The following is a 16,920-nucleotide window of genomic DNA, read 5'->3' as shown; positions in this document are numbered from 1 at the left end:
AAAGAAAAATTTCCTCTTCTTAAGTGATTCTGAGGCTTTAAACATTGGTTATTTGAGCTTTAGATGGTTTCTCCACTTATTTGGTTTAAGAAAGGGGATTTCCTTGGTAATTAGTTATTTTTGCTTAAAATAACTCTTACGGATCTGTTAAAGGTATACACACACACACATATATACACAGGGAAAGGGAAGTTAGGCAAGGGAAATTTATATTGGTAATGCAGATGGTTGAATTATTAAGTGAAAATGATGAGTTGGCAACTTTTAATTCATATATTTATTCAATGTAATCTTATTCTGGTTGCAATTCATTTATGAGCTTATCTTAAGTAACTGTAAGAATCAGTCTACAAGGATAGTCTTACGGTTAATGCACTGATGGGGACTCAGGAGATCTGATTTCAATTCGCAGCTCTGCTATGTATTTCCTCTGTGAACTTGAGCAAGTATCTTAATCAGAGCTGGTCAGAGAAGCTTCACCAGAACCACAAAATTGAGTTGATTTCACCAGAATTTTATTTCAGATGAAAGCCACCGGGGGCGGTGGGTGGGGGGGGGGGGGTGAAAGAATGTTCTGACAAAGTTGAAACTTCTTATTTCAACATTTTTGGAATAAAGCATTTCAGTTTTTCATTTTGAAATGGCTTCATTTCGAATTTCCAAAATTTTGCATTACTCATTATAATACAAAATAAAAAGTCCAAATTGATATGAAACATTTTGATTTTGTCTAAACTAAATGTTTTGATTGACCCAAAATGATTTTGTTTAATTTTGCCTTGCAGAGAATTTTGACATTTTTGTTTTTCATGCCAAATCAGAACAAAGCCACCTTCTGAAATCCTTAAATCCTTTGCAAACTGGAACTTCCAACCTTCACTCAGTTCCACTCTTAATCTCTCTATATCTCAATTCCCTGTCTATACAATAGAAATAATGTTTCCTTTCTTCCACTCTTGGCTATCTATTTAGAATGTAAGCTCTTTGGGACGGGGTCTATATTTTACTAGATGTATGTGCAGTATCTAGCACAATGGGGCTTCAGTCTCAGTTATAAATAACATTAATTATTCATATGCTAGCATCATATAAATAATTAATGTTAATAATAATAGTTTGCTAAACAATTTTTATCCTATGGGTTGTTCATAAACTATTCTGTAACTATTTGTGATATATCATTGAATGTCAAAGTCACATAGCAATGTTTCTTCTTCTTGACTGAATGACTGAAAATGTAGACAGGAGAATCTTCTTTTTGTATAACTACACACATCTACAAAGAACAGCAATTTTGCAAATATTCATCTGAACAAAAACCTTCTCACAAATAGTGAATAAAAGGAGAAGAAATGTGGTAAAATCATATGTCCATTCTGAATTAGAGTGAACATCTGCAAGTTCTCTGTGCTATTCAGCTGTCTCAAATTGTTAGTCAAATTCAGGTGGCATGCCTGTGTGCACAAACAATGTCTACATCAACCTTGCATGAAACTTCCTGTATGGAAATAACACTATGCCAACCCTCTTCACTAATTTTTTCATAAAATTTAATTCAGAACTTTTAAAAAAATACCTATGCCAATAATAACTAAGATTCTTTTCAGGAAAGCAATGATAATAGCCAACTATTGCTATGTCATGTGAACTAATTTATGGATGTTTTACCAGCTGACCGAAAAATGTTGTTTTGTACCAACGTCCCTCTTAATGATTTCTGTTAGCAAGGATGTTTAAATAGTTATACACAAATAGAAAGTTAGGTATTTCATGTACACTTTAACTTTCAAACCACGTCTTTGAATCTGCAATAGTTTGGACAAAAAGTATTTCTTGTTATGAGCATCATACATTCTGATAACCAGAAGTGATGGGTTTGAAAGGATTCATTAGAATAACAACCAGATGTAATTAGACATGCTGTCTTTGTATGATCTCTAAACGGAAAATGCTAATTAAAAGAGAAAAGGCCAGTTAAACTCTATGTGAGTGTAAATTAGTCATGGTGGTGTATTTGTTGAAGGTTTTAACCATAACTACATATGTTGTTCTTGTCCCTCATCAGACAGTTCTTCAGCAGAACCACTCAACATGAACACTGCAGACAATGGAGTCAGTGGACTTTGTGCAATATGTGGCGATAGAGCAACTGGCAAACATTATGGTGCCTCCAGTTGTGATGGGTGCAAGGGCTTCTTTAGACGCAGCATACGGAAGAGTCATGTCTATACCTGCAGGTATTTGAAATGTTCAGCTTGGAGAACTTAATTCATTAAGCTGGTGGCAAATCATTTTCAGATGTAATTTATACAGTGGATATTTTCTTTCTTTTTCAAACAGAATAAACAACACAGTGGACAAAACGTATGATTGTTGGTTTGTTAACATAATTGGAAAAAAATCACTTTCCTACAAATCACTGAAAAGAATTGTCTACACCCAACACCCCCCCCCAAACATAATAAATTAAAAATTAATGTTTACCTGTCTCTCATGAGGGAAGTCATACTCATTGCTACGAAACTTTTTGTTACATTTAAATGATGTGTAGGTGTTATACCAATAAAATAAAAACCAGCAGGATTTTATTAAAGGGGAAAAGGCAAAATGCCACATTTATTGTGAATACAGAAAGAATCATAGTAAGCAGTTAGATATAGCTATAACATTCCATTCAATTTCATATTTATTCACACATTCATTCACACACACACACACACACACACACACAGGTTCTGTAAGGTTGTTATCATCGTTACCAGCCTTGGAGTTGCTCATGCCAAGCCACTGGCCTGGTGGCCTGGACATGAGGAGGGAGCAGGGCCTTGTCAGATGCTCATCTGATGTTCCTGGAACTTGGTTTGCAGAATCGGACCCCAAATTTCTCGCTTCCTAGAGTCCATTTTTATAGGAATTTCGTCCTATGCCAGTCTATGGGAATTGCTTCATCATGCTGTTGCTGAATCAATCAGCAGATGGCACATTCCTGACGGCTCTGTGCTGCCAGATGTTCTCTTGTTCATTGGTTCTCCCATCCTTGAGGCTGTTGGGTGGATTCCAGTCTGCCCTCCGGGGGTCCTCTGGTTATTTCCACTTGACGCCTTCTTCAGCCGATGGACACTGGATTCTTAGGCTGGCACCTCCCTAATCATTCAGTTATTATCCACACCAAGCATCCATCCACGTACATCCTCTATCTCTATTTTAATCACAATAGTTAACAAAGCAAGATGAATACAACAAAAGCACGGGGAGTCTCTGGGTGCTGTTTCTGTTTTTACAGAGTATTGTTTTGAGTCTCTCTCTCTGTGTGAGTAGTTGTTGTTACAAAGAATTGCTTTGAGAACAGACTCTGTCTTAGAATGTACTAACACAATTAACAGCTTGCAAGTTTCACACAGAGAGGGAGAGAAACAGCACCAAAACCCAAGAGACCTCTTAATTAGTAATACCCTGGAATTTAAACTACGGGGAATCAAACTCATTTGTGATTTTAATACAGAACTTCTTTAATATGATCCAACATAGGCAAAACAATAAAAATAAATATTACAAGGTATTTAATAAGCATCTAGATAATCACCTTTAAGATAGTATCTTTTAGAACGACCTACCTTGATTCTCCACTAGAGGCAGGTTTTATCATGATTACTTTTTGCTATTGATTGTTTCAGGTACCAGCACAAGGTGAAATACACCAGGACAGATCCTCAGATGGATGACATTGGGATAGATCTATTAAAGTCGTTAGTGCTAGATTAATTTACACCAGCTAAGGAACTGGCTCGCCATTTTTTGTATGTGAACATATCGAGAATTTCCTAAAAAAAATGTTTTGCTGGGTTTGTGATAAGCAAAATTTTGGAGATTTCTCACTAAACATTTGTTTTTCTATGATGAAAGACAGTTTCTAAAAAGTGCTTAAGACCCATAAACCCTGATCCGAAGAACATACAAGAAATAACTTATCTGTAAGGAGCTTTGTGCTGCTGAAAATGGTGTTCTACTGTTCTTCTAATCACACTGTACCTTTCCTTTGTGGTGTGCCATAATGTATATAGACTAATAGGGAGACCTCCTCTGACCTTTACTTGGGCGGTCATCTGCACAGTACTTAGTTGAACTACACCTTCCAGCAGTCTTGGACTTTTGAAAATCTGGGACCAAAAATTTCTGTGTCCATTTGCAATGACAGCAGCTTGGTTCTTGTTCTGCAAATATTGCTTTCCAAAATTATTTTGTCCTGTCCTGAGGACCATCAGACTTTAAAAAAAAAAATATATATATATATGCTTCCAGGCCCCTCATTGTCTTTATGCTCCCTGTTTTAGTCATAGTTCCCCACTGTTATTTTTAAAGGGCTGCCAGATCTTTATTATTGACTGCCCTCTGGCACTTTCTTTTCTTTTCTTTTCTTTTCTTTTCTTTTCTTTTCTTTTCTTTTCTTTATCCTTAACAAGGCTGCCTAGAACCCCTCTCCGGGTTATAGAGATCTCTGCTACTCATGCTATCATTTGGTTTAAGCCCTTTTTATCAACGTCTTGTGTCCTAAGGCTTCTGGCATAAATTATGTTTGTTTTTTTTATTTAAACCAAATATTGACATTAAATACTATTATTCATACAAAATATTAGCTGTGATGATGAAAAAACTAATGATATCTTGCCCATTACAAGAAGTTAGTCTTGCCAGATGTACAGATGGAAAACATTTTTCAAGGCTGAATTAAAGATAAAGATCAGTGAAGGCTGATAGTTGGAGACATTGTTTTGACAGGCCACATTAATTGTTGTCCTGCTTGCTAATCAGGACTGTGCTTTATTAGTGCTCTAATATATTTACCCTTTCTTATATCTGATAGATTCAACCGACAGTGTATTGTTGACAAGGACAAGAGGAATCAATGCAGATACTGTCGTTTAAAAAAGTGTTTTCGAGCAGGAATGAAAAAAGAAGGTAATTGATTTATTACTTAATGTACAAAGAAAAATAAATACTTAATCTGAATGAGTGTTAAAACTTAGTATAAAACTAAAAGAATGTCACATTAGAATAACTCAATGAATAGGTAACTCGAGTGCCTTCACAAAGGAAGAGTGATTTTACTATTATATACTTCATTTAATTTTTGAAGTTCGTAAGTTTTGAAGTTATAGTATTTTGTGCCTATAACAAATTAACAGATTCAGAATTGAGTTTGCAGCTTGAATATATCTTTGTAGTATGTGAATCCTAGCTTCAAGTCCCAACACTTCAAACATTGTGAAAATCTGAAATCAGACCTAAGTTTGGAATCCATAAATTTAGGAATGTTCAGATTTGGAGTTTTGGTTCTACTCGTTTATAAAGATATAAAATCTGTGTCCAGGGTTTTGGTTGGTGACTACCTCTAGTAATAATTTTCAGTGTCAATCTGTTAACTCTTTAATTTAAAATTTGGAGGTGCATAAATCAGAAAAAGGTGTGTGGGGTGTGCGTGTGTGTGTGTGTGTGTGTAGTTCTCTGGTTATTAAGGTGACAACAATTTTTTGCAGTTATTAAAGACACACTCCGGCTATTCAATGAGAGATAAAATTATATAAATTAAAAGTTCATAATATCTGTTCATCCAAGATACCAAATATGCTCTAACAACAGATGGCTAAACTACACAGACTTTTTTTTTTTTTTTCAAAATAGACCTGTTTAAATTTGTGAAATGTTGGTAAAAAGAAAAGGAGGACTTGTGGCACCTTAGAGACTAACCAATTTATTTGAGCATGAGCTTTCGTGAGCTACAGCTCACTTCATCGGATGCATGTTGGTGAAATTCAAGCAATTTACTGACTGCAAAAAATGTTGCTGCCCAGATTTTCACATTTCAAAGTTGGTTGCTTGTTATTGCTCACACAAGTTAGGTGATACTGATTATGGGCTCTGAGTCTACCCCATGTGGTCAAGGGGATTGACAGAAGCTCTTTGTGACTCCTTTTCTCAGATGGGGTGGCTGCAGTTTCTGTGCTTTTACTGAGGCAGTCAGATAATAAAGTCCTGGCGGCATCAGTAGCGAGTAATTCAAGGCTACTATGTAGTGGGAGTGTGGGATTGTCCCCTACAGACCATCAAGGAACTGATGGGGTACAGTGATCCTATGTGGCAGTTTCCAAGCTGGGGAGGTGAACGGTCCTTCTATCAAAGTGGGGTGCCATGGGAGAGTCTATCTCAGGCCTCGTTGGGGAGGGATCATTGTGTGGGGACAAAAGAGTATATGGCTTGGTTGGCATCCTGTGTATGTTCAAATAAGCAGCTAAAAATGGAGCCTTTTGTGGTTCCCACATTACTAGACTTATGTTTATTGTGATGAAACTGTTTTACAATCTGTTTTGGCATGTTTTTTTATCCATCATAAGGCCAGTTTACAGCACGACTCTGTAACTTTACTGTAGTGAAGTGGGTTTACAGTGTGCTTCTGCAAGTACCTTATTAGGATAAGAATGGTTTATTGTGTAGTCTTATATGTTGTTTGGCTTTGCTAATGGCAAACATTTTTGTAGGAGAGGATTAAATGTATTTTCTTCTTGCAGTCACATAGTGAAATTCTGCTCTTATTTAGACTCGTAAATCTAAAATAACTCCATTAAGTCTCTGGAGTTGCTCTGCATTTACACTGGTATAATGGTGCAGAACTTGGCCTCTAGCATTCACACCATTAAAATCCGTAGTGATTTGAATACACCGCAGGATCCTTGTAAGAAAAATGTTGAATCATCTGTTGTGGCCCTCAACATTTTGCAAAAGGCAGAATTTCAAGGACACTCAAACCTTATAAAATGAATAGATAAAAAATGTGCATAACTTTTTTTACCGATTTGACACCATTTTTCCTATAAAACATATTGTCCTGGTTCTCCACTACATCTGAGCTATGCTGATTCAGAGCTGCCCAACTGCAGCATAAATCAGAATTGGAGGGATCCTATTCTAAATGACACTGTGTGTGCTGGTGGTATATGGTCCCGCACATCATGGGAGGATTGAGCAGAGCAAAGATCAGTTTAGTCACATCCCCAGCCTGCCTTCAACATGTCCCCTTCCCCTCATTATGCCAGAGGTGGGAAAAATCAGCTGATGGAGGCTATGCCAGTCCTACACCATTAAAGATTTCCCTTACAGAGAGGGAATTTTCTGTTGGGAATCTCCATCCTGCTTAAGAATGCTTTAGCCTAAGTAAGCAAAGAAGCTCTATTGGACTGATGAATCCAGCCCATTGAATCCTGTACATATGCAATACAAAGGTATTTCCTTTTGATTCTGTAAGTGGCCCTGTCACCCAGTGACTGGCCTCTGTAAGAGGAGATGGGGCCAGTCATACTTGTACTATAATTAATTTGCTGCTTCCCAGCCTGGGGGGGGGGCAGGACTGGACAGCCAGGTGATATCTTAATGGACACCTGCGCTTTATAAAAGGACTAAGAGAGATCCATCACGGTGTTAGTACCACAGGGAGTGGGAAGGCTCTTGTGGAAGGTCCTTAGCCAGCGTCTGCAGGAGACTGGGTACTGCAGGGGAACCAGCCTTGGGGGCTGGTGAGTGCTCTATAGCGGAGTGGGGAAAGATTCAAAAGTAGCTTAGGCCTGGTCTACACTGGGGGGGGATCGATTTAAGATACGCAACTTCAGCTATGAGAATAGCGTAGCTGAAGTCGACATAGCTTAGATCGAATTAAAATCACTTACTTCGCTTCCTCGTGGCGCGGGATCGACGGCCGCCGCTCTCCCGTCGACTCCGCTTCCGCCTCTAGCCCTGGTGGAGTTCCGGAGTCAACAGCAGAGCGATCAGGGATTGATTTATCGCGTCTACACTAGACGCGATAAATCGATCCCCGATTGATGGATCACTACCCGCCAATCCGGCGGGTAGTGTAGACGTGGCCTTAGAAAGGGGCTGAAAACAGGGCCCAAAGGGCAGGCTGAAGTGAAGCCCTGGAGGGCAGAGAAACCATTTTGGTTTGTTTAGGACTTTTTCGTTCGCACTTTTGCTACCATTGAAGGGGTTATATTTATTTGTAACTTGGGTGAAGAGGTAAGCCACACCTCCAACACAGACTAGTGTGGGGATGCTGAGGAGACCCATCTTGGGGAAGGAAACCGAGGCAGGGAGTACTGGCAATTCTATGCTCAGCCAGCAGGTGGTATGCCAACATTTAACTTTAGTATTTGACCATCAGTGTCTTGCTTCTTCTGGTCGCATGTAATGTTGACATTATTTTAATTAATTTTGTATTTAGTACCCTACTTTTTGAGCTACTAAATGAATGGGCATTTTGTTTCTCCAATTTAAAAAAAACACATCATATTTCATGTTTCATCTCTACATGAACATATAACACTGAGTGTTTAACACTGCAAAACATTTCTTATTATGACTTAATAAGAGGCACATCAGTAAATGTCCTTGGCAAAAAAGCTAGTATATCTCTGGAATAAAGTGTGTTCATTCATCATAGAAACTAAAGGATATTGTGCAGTGTAGCGAAAGAATATTTTACTGAAGCCTTTCATGCTACAACTGAACCAATGTAATGCAGATTCCTCCCCCTCAAAATAATAAACACATGATTGGAAATAAAACTGGTACTCTTAAAAGATGATGAGACTCCTAGTGCAATAAAGAAAGATGTTGATTAGCACAGTGCTTGTTCTCTCCTTGGCCTAACCTTGGATACGATTGAGATTTTAAGAAATCTGATTGATAGTTTTATTTATCCTTTTCTTTCCTGAATTAAAAAGTAAGCCTTGTTACTTAATAAGCCCTGTCTGTGCTCATTAAGGTTCCTTATCCAAAGCCCTTTATACCACCTTTCCTGGGCCTCATGAGACACAACCCACCTGCTTGGAATATTTTTGCTTAGTTAATGTTCTATAAACTGGCAGGAATTAACGTCCCTAAGGAGGAGCCCAATATTGCAGGCTCAAAATTACCTTACAAATGGATTAAGTTCATTATTCACTCTTGTTTCAGTGTTTCTCACAGGAAAGCATGAACAGAGGTATCAGAATTTCTATGACTCAGACATTCTGTCAGTGATTGTTCTGTACACCCCTTGACCTAACTCAACAGGACTGGGATTTCTATATCATTAGGCTTCATTAATTAAGGATGGAAGAGAGGCCAGCCAATCAAATTACAGAGTATTGTTGAGTTCAAAGTAGAAAGTATGCAAATTTACTGTAATAAAGCCGATCATAAAAATCCTGTGTCTAACAATAATTAGAAATGAATAATTTTTAGTGACAAACAATATTATATGAATAAGAAATGTACAAGATTTCTTGTCACTCTTTCTCATGACTCTCTCAGAGCTGAAACTTCAAGGTCCTCTTTGGATGTCATACCTTGTGATTCATATAGTTATATAACAGCCCTCTGAAATTATGTTCAACCGCACTGCCTACAAGCAAATAAATGACATGATTATTCTTTTCTAGCTGTACAAAATGAACGGGACAGGATAAGCACAAGAAGGAGCACATTTGATGGCAGCAACATTCCCTCTATTAACACATTGTCACAAGCTGAGGCTCTTTCTCGGCAGGTACAGTGATCCACATGAAGTTATTTAACACCCTTTTAGATTTTTTCATAGTTAAATATTCCCTATTTCTCATTATATAAAGCATAATTATTGAGAATACCAATGTTCTATCTGCTTCCAAAAATGAAATCCAGCTGCTTCTTCCTAATGTAAGACTCAATAATAAAGAACATACATCTATTTCTGATGGCGAAGCCAGTAAAGAAGGTCACTTAAGAAAATTCATCTTGTGTTAGGTACAATATGTCCCAGTTTTCTTCCTTAATATTGCTTTATGATCCCCTTACTTTCAAATTAAGTACTGTCTCAAGCAGTTAGTGGCATCTGTCTGGTCCTTGAGGCTGGATTTTCAATGGAGCTTAACAGAGATAAATGTCTGACATCCAGTAAATGTCAATGGGTGCCTAACTCCCTTAGTTAGGCTCCTTTGAAAATCACAGCTTTAATGTTTGGATTTTATAAACCCTATTAAGGTTAACAAAAGGGGTCCAAATGCTGAACCTATTCACATCCTGGTTTTGAACTCTCTTTGTCTGGTTTGAACTACATTTTCCTCTGGTTTCTTTTTTATCTAATCAGTTGTTGAGTAGAACAGTATCTGCTGCTTTCCTGTAACTCAAATAAATCATAATAATTGATTTCACACTCCCTTACCTCTTCATAACTTACTCGGAGGGCAACTGCTGCCATCTTTACTTCATGATTTCATGCTGACTGTTTTATACTGAGTGATACATCCCCAAAAGTTTTGTAATCTTGTCCTTTGTCAGCAGCTTTCGTATGATGGAACTGTCTTTAAGAAATACCCATAAGCTGTAAAATTTCTTGGATCCTTCTTTGATCCTTAGTTAAATAAAAGAATTAAATTAGCCACTTAATACTGCTAGGCTGGTACGAATGGGCGACCTGGTACTTTGGTACTACATCTGACTCTAGTAGTCAGTGAAAAAGCCTCTTCAAAGGTATTTGAATTTCCCTTATTATTTTTAGAATGTTAGGCTTTAAGTAACTTTTAGCCAGGCCTGGTGATTTGTTGTTTACCTATTGTACAAATTAATTCATATTTCATATTTCAAACTCATGTTTACAAACAAATAAACTAATATTTCACCTCGGGCTCATGCTCGGAAGCCACAGTGATGGACACCTTAAAAATACATAGGCAGACAAACAAATAAACAAAGATAAATATTTAAGGATAATGCCTTCTCCTTCTCTGGTAGATGCTAAGATGAATAATTACAGACAGGCCTGAAGGAAGTATGTTAACAACCCCAAACTCAAGGAAAAGTTCTCATCTTTATCTAACCCATACCTCATGGCTTCTCCTTTCTCCATAATGTCCTGAATAAAAGCCCTAAATCCAAACACCCTTCACTTTGGAAAGTTTGGGTCGAAATTTTGCAGTCTCATGCCCATCTCTATTTGTGACAGACTTCCAATTATATCAACCTAGTTAACTTTCTATTTGGGCTCTAACTTTTAGCTGTCATCCTAGGCTTCTCAACTACCGGTATGTAAAGAGCTTGATGCAGAGTTACTGGGTGAAATCCTCTGGCCTGTGTTGGGCAAAAGATCAGAGTAGGTGATCATAATGGTCTTTTCTGATCTTAAAATCTAAGAATAAGCTGTTTTCCTTAGTAATTCTTTGCACTTGTTTAGAGTACATACACTTATGTGTTTTTATAATCCTTTAATCATTGCCAAGTGGTACATGCAGTTCATGAAGAAAAGTGTTTTCTTAAATGGGCTCCTGCTAAATATCCATTCTGCATGCTTTTCTCCCACAAAACTGGGAGATGATTGTCTGATTATCTTCAGCATATATTCCCCATCTAGAATTTCCCCCTCTAAAAATTAAATATGTTATTCTGATTATTTGATATCTATATTTCCATAGCATCTAGAGGTCCCAAGAAGAATCAGCTCCATAGTGTGCTAAGCACATCTGAAGACACAGTCCTGCCCCAAAGAGCTAAAAAGTGACACATAGAAGGTGTGAAAATAAAGTGCCAGATAGCATCATGTGACCCTCAGTCAAACATGTGGCAAATTTAATATGGGCTTCAGAGAGAGATTTGAAGGAGAAGAGGGTAGGATAACAGGTCGGTTCAGGGAGAGTTTTCACATGTAAGAAGCAATGAGGAAGGCACAAAGATGTTTTAATCCTTCTCCTTCTAACTTTAGTGATTCCATTATTTATACAATAAATGATTCCAGGAGGAGCAGAGAAGAGCATGGTCTCCTTTGCCCCAATCCTGTAAGAGCTCCTCTGCCCCAAATCTGCAGGGTTAAAGCTACACCATTGTGGAAGGGCCAGGTAGGAGTGAGACTCAGAAGCATCTGCCTTCCCTCTAACCATCAGGGGCACAGTACCACAAGATAATTCTCACCCTGTCAGCATGATTTTCCCTACTTACCCTTCCATGCTGTATGCTAAAAGAGAGGGAGGTTGGGACAGTGGACAATGGAGAGAGGGAAGGTCATGGTAGCATAGCCAGGAGCTGTGAAACCTCTGGTAGCGCAAAGATTCATATACTTTAAGGCCATAAGGAACCATTGTGATCATCTGATCTGACTTCCAGCATAACACAGGTCTTAGAACTTGACCAAGTAATTTCTACAGCAAGCCCATAACTTCTCTTTGAGCTATAGCATATCATTTAGACAGACATCCAGTCTTGATTTAAAGATGTAGAGTGATGGAGAATGTACTATGTACTATGTCCCTAAATAAATTATTTTGACTATTAATTATCCTCACTTAAAAATCTGCAGTTTATTTCTAGTCTGAATTTCTAGTCTAGCTTCAGCATCCAACCATTGGGTCTTGCTGATGCCTTTTCCTGCTAGATTAAAGAGCCATCTTCTGCTGGAAGTCTCTTCCCCATTTACCTGTTTGGAGAGCATTATCAAAATACTTCTTAACCTTCTCTTGGACAAACTAAATAGATCGAGCTTCTTAAATCTGTCACTATAAAGTATGTTTTCCAGAGTTTGCAACCTTCTTGTGGCTCTTTTCTGAACCCTTTCCAATTTTTCAACATTCTTTTTGAAGTTAGGACACCGAAATTAGACTCAGTATTCTAGCAATGGTCTCACTAAGGCCATATGCAGAGGTTACTGTCCTACTCCTAATTGATATTCCCCAGATGATGTACACAAGAATTGTATTCACCCCCTTAGCTACAGCATTGGACTGGGAGCTGAGACGCAGCTGGTTATCTATAGGCTTGACAGAATTCATTTTAAAAAAAATGCGATAGAATATTGATGATTATTTTTTCACGATTCTTTCCATTTTTATTGATTTACAGTTGCAGGAAATTTTGGAGGAGTCAGATATTGGGGGGCGGGGAGGGTTCCACCAATAATTATTAAATATCAGTAGACACTGAGATTCAAAAAGTTAAAGCTTTATAACTGTTAAAACACAAATTGTCAACACCACATGTCAAAATATTCAAAGTAAATATCCTTAAATCAAACCCTAATACAGTAAGTTCTCAAGCAGCTTTTTTCTTACTTTGTCTATCTGTAAATTTTACTTATTATCAATGGAAATATTTTTTCATTGGTTTGTGTGTGTGGTGAAATCAAAGTTTACTGACATTAACAAATAAAAATCTTGTGAGCTCTGCAACATAGTGGGATTTCATGATGGGGTTTGGTAGTTGCAGTGTTAGAGACCCAATTCCTTTACTCCCTCCTTGGTAGTGAAACCACACTGTCCCCAATCTCCAAAGGGAGAGAGTAGCGGGAGACTCTGTGTTTTGAAACTCAGTTGCCTAGTTCTTGTGCAGGTTTTTCTAGCGTGATGGATGCCATAGGTCTAAGTGAGATATTTTTCCTAGTTTCAGCCTTACTTTTGTCTTCAGTCATCTTGCCTGTATTGCTTAATGGCAAGTTTAGTATTGTTCCTTTCCTTAGAAAGTCATTAAGAATTTGGCTCAGCGATCATACAAAAGCTTTCTAGCACCAGGCCCAGAAAGATTCCTCTCTCTCTGTTTCACAGAACACTGTGCACTGCAGGTGGTCTTATATACACTCCTATTAGTACATTTTCTGAAACATCCCCAGCTTCTATCCATACTGGTTCTCATCGTTACAAATCTTTCTGCTTTAGGCATTTAAAAAGCCTATTTCATCTTCTAGAGTTAATGATACTTATCTTTTCACTGAAATACATATTTCCCTCTTACCTTTGTGTGCCTAGAACTTTATTACATTCCCTTCCCATTCCTTTCTTTCTAAAGTGAGGTAAATGTCATCCATTTTAAAGGCAAAAAAAAATTAAATTAAAAATGTTACAAATAATAGTCATCTCTTGGAATGAGAAGATCTTGTAAAAATATAATAATAAAAATCCCACTATCATGGTAAAGTACACCGTACTAGTAACGAGGGACAAACATTATCATTTACATGCATATTGGTCGTCTATATTGTCGGGGAGTTTGGCACTAATGTGCATGCTTACTTCCATGTGTTTTGCTTAAATATACTCCTAGCCAGTGGAAACAGTAACAAATATGGAATACTAACATGCTGTATTTTTTTGTTTTGTTTTTTGTTTTTGCTTAACATGGCTAGATCCCTGTCTCGAGTCCTGGTGCTAGTACTGACATAAATGTAAAGAAACTTGCCAGTATTAGCGATGTGTGTGAATCTATGAAGCAACAGCTCTTGGTCCTTGTAGAGTGGGCTAAATATATTCCAGCCTTCTGTGAACTACCACTGGACGATCAGGTACAAAGCAAATGAACTGGAGAATAATGATTATTCTCCTCCTTTTACAGTCATGTAGAAATATTGTGCAACAATTCATTGTCTGCCCCGTATGCTAGATCTCAGCTTTGAAGCAGATCTTGAGACATCACACAAAGAGATAGTAGAGGTTGAAGCGTGTTTCAGCTGTTGGAAAAAAGGGTAAAGATTCACAAACTGGAAATTTCAGAAACAATGTTTTGCAACTTTCATGTTCTGTTGGAACCAGAAACTTTAAAGGCATGCCAAAATTAATAATAACGGTTAAAAAAAACATCCAAACTCCTTTGAACCTTTCAGAACATTTGGTTCATGTTCACTTGCAACTGTTTGTGAAGACTGAGGTGGCTTGTTATTTAATTTGAACCAGTTTCCTTATCCTTGCAAGAAATATAAGTATGACAGTCCTGAGAAGAAATCAAACCTATATTGACCCCAAACCATAGAAAATAATTTGCTGTTGAATATAATATAATATAATAAAAGATCCAAAATTGCATTTATAATGTGCTTATGTAAATTTTATTCTAAATTGACATGTAAACGGTGCTTGAGTTCTCTTTAGGGACAAAATATCATCACCTTGGTGCCATGCCAGATATCTGTTAGCTTTGAGTGAGATGTCTAAAGCTAATTCAAATGCCAGGTCTTCATGTTGTAATAGACATTACCAGGGGAGTAGGTAGGAATTTAAATTTGACTGCTCTTGGAGGGGCATGTTAAACACACATATATTATACAGATTAATATCAACACATGCACATATATCATACGCATAGATATAAACAGCAGTACACTCACCATTTCAACATGGCCCTGGGGCTGGAGGAGCTCTCTCTCCCAACCATGGCTCCAGGGCTGGAGGAGCTGTCAGCTCCTGCCATGGCCTCAGAGCCAGAGGAGCTCTCTCTCTGGCCCAAGCCCCCCCACCTTGTGCATGCCCCTGGACATTACTGTCACCAAGCAACTGGTTGGGAGGTTAACTCGCTGCTCAGAGGGTCCTGATTTTGGTCTTTTAAATTGTAGTTCTACTCTGAAAGTGACCCTATAAAAATGTCATTGTGGAATTCCTCTGTACTGTCTCCTCAGTGTCAAACATTCTCTGTTTGTAGTAAAAAGACATGAAGGGTTCTCTCAGCACTGCAAACCCACGCTTGTATCTGAGAGTGAAGCTGGGGACATTCCTCCTCCTGCATCTTTCCAGTAATAAAGCTGTTTCAGGCCAAAGCATGCCCTTTCAAATTATTGCTTCCGTGATACCTGTGCTTACACTGGGTTTGCACAAATGTAGCAAACAATTCCGTTGACGATACTGAAGGAAGAATGGAATCAAATCAGTCTTTAGTTGTGTTGGTACTGTAGGGGCCACAGATGTAAGATGCAATAAAACTTGCTTTCATCACTTAAGCTGATATGATGGAACAGGAAAAAGAACAGACCTGCTGATTAAGAACATACCAACTTCACACTTTTCTGAATATAAGTGCACTTTAGAGGGTCACTAGCCAATAATTTTATGCTGAAAATTTGACCTACAGTACTTAGAACATAAAGTGAGAAATACTCCTCAAACTCCAAGGAAAACGTGATGCTTTGTTACTGAGAAGTTAAAAGTAATGGCTACTACTTTTGTATGATAACCTCTTGCTAATTGGCAACTAGCATTTACTTATCAAATAAGCTTCCTCGTTTTGTACACTTTCTTCCTGACCTCAGAGTCAACCTGGTTTATGAACAACAAGGTAAACAAAAAAAATGTGTTAGCTCTGTTAAGGCTGAGATTCTGAAAGCTTTCTAATTTGGTTGCTCAGTTCTCTTAGCTGGCTTTGAAAATCCCAGCATAAAAATCACAAGAGAAAAATTCATGTTTGCACAATGAAAACAAACAAAAGCCCCAAGAAAATAGATTTCATTGCCAAGCTTCTAAGAGGGTATTATAAACAATGGAATGTAAATAAAAAATGAAAATGATAAACTAGTGAGTAAATTGTTTAACTGCTTTCCTGGTATGAATCAGGTTTCTTCTTTATTGACTATCATAAAGAGACCTTGTTCTATATATTTTGCAAGGATATCATTGTCTGTATTTCATAGTGAAACTGCCTGTTTGACAACAAAATGGAGTACTTCTCTGTTATTTTTATTTTCAGTTTTGTGCATGGTGTTTGTTCTTTTATTTCACTTATTAGAAGAGAGGTATTTTTAACAAAATTGGTTGAATTACCCAGTAACATACTGTCTTCTGAAAGCTAATAGGTGGGCCTGGTATGGCACTAGGAAAATTTGTTCTAAGCCAAAAAAAAATCAACAATGTCCAGAAGGCTGGCTTTGTGGGGGAAAGAGACATCTCAGATATCTTTGTGTTTTACTGGATCAGGCTGAACAAAATACTGTACTGGATATTGCAAAATTCACGATAATAAGTTATGATAGCCTTCCTGCCACTGGTTCCTTCCATGTTGACTTAAAATCCAAGAACAAACTTTATGTAAAAGGAATTGGAAACTATGAAGTGCACATAAATATATTCAATGATAAACTATTTGTAAAATCATATTATGTTCAAAATTCAGTTTGTA

The 16,920-nt window shown here is 37.6% G+C and overlaps 1 protein-coding gene and 1 long non-coding RNA gene across 6 annotated transcripts in view; one reads left to right on the top strand and one right to left on the bottom strand.

Moving 5' to 3' along the window:
• HNF4G (hepatocyte nuclear factor 4 gamma) overlaps positions 1-16,920 on the top strand; it is an 80,050-nt gene that overhangs the window by 55,929 nt on the left and 7,201 nt on the right. For 3 of the 5 annotated variants that reach the window (XM_074944212.1, XM_074944210.1, XM_074944211.1), the window contains exons 2-5: positions 2,066-2,237; positions 4,862-4,956; positions 9,468-9,574; positions 14,168-14,323. In XM_074944212.1, the coding sequence (XP_074800313.1) occupies positions 2,066-2,237; positions 4,862-4,956; positions 9,468-9,574; positions 14,168-14,323 (530 nt within the window). Of the gene's footprint in view, positions 1-1,824; positions 1,986-2,065; positions 2,238-4,861; positions 4,957-9,467; positions 9,575-14,167; positions 14,324-16,920 lie in introns of those variants that run through there. The other 2 variants (XM_074944214.1, XM_074944213.1) reach the window with 2 other exon arrangements.
• LOC141982285 (uncharacterized) overlaps positions 12,874-16,920 on the bottom strand; it is a 74,002-nt gene continuing 69,955 nt past the window's right edge. The window contains exon 3 of the long non-coding RNA XR_012638010.1: positions 12,874-14,488. This is a non-coding gene — a long non-coding RNA (uncharacterized LOC141982285). The remainder of the gene's footprint in view (positions 14,489-16,920) is intronic.

This window comes from Natator depressus, chromosome 2, assembly GCF_965152275.1.
Source record: "Natator depressus isolate rNatDep1 chromosome 2, rNatDep2.hap1, whole genome shotgun sequence".
NCBI lineage: Eukaryota > Metazoa > Chordata > Testudines > Cheloniidae > Natator > Natator depressus.
The sequence above is the reverse complement of the archived record's forward strand: the minus strand, read 5'-3'. Positions and strand labels throughout refer to the sequence as shown.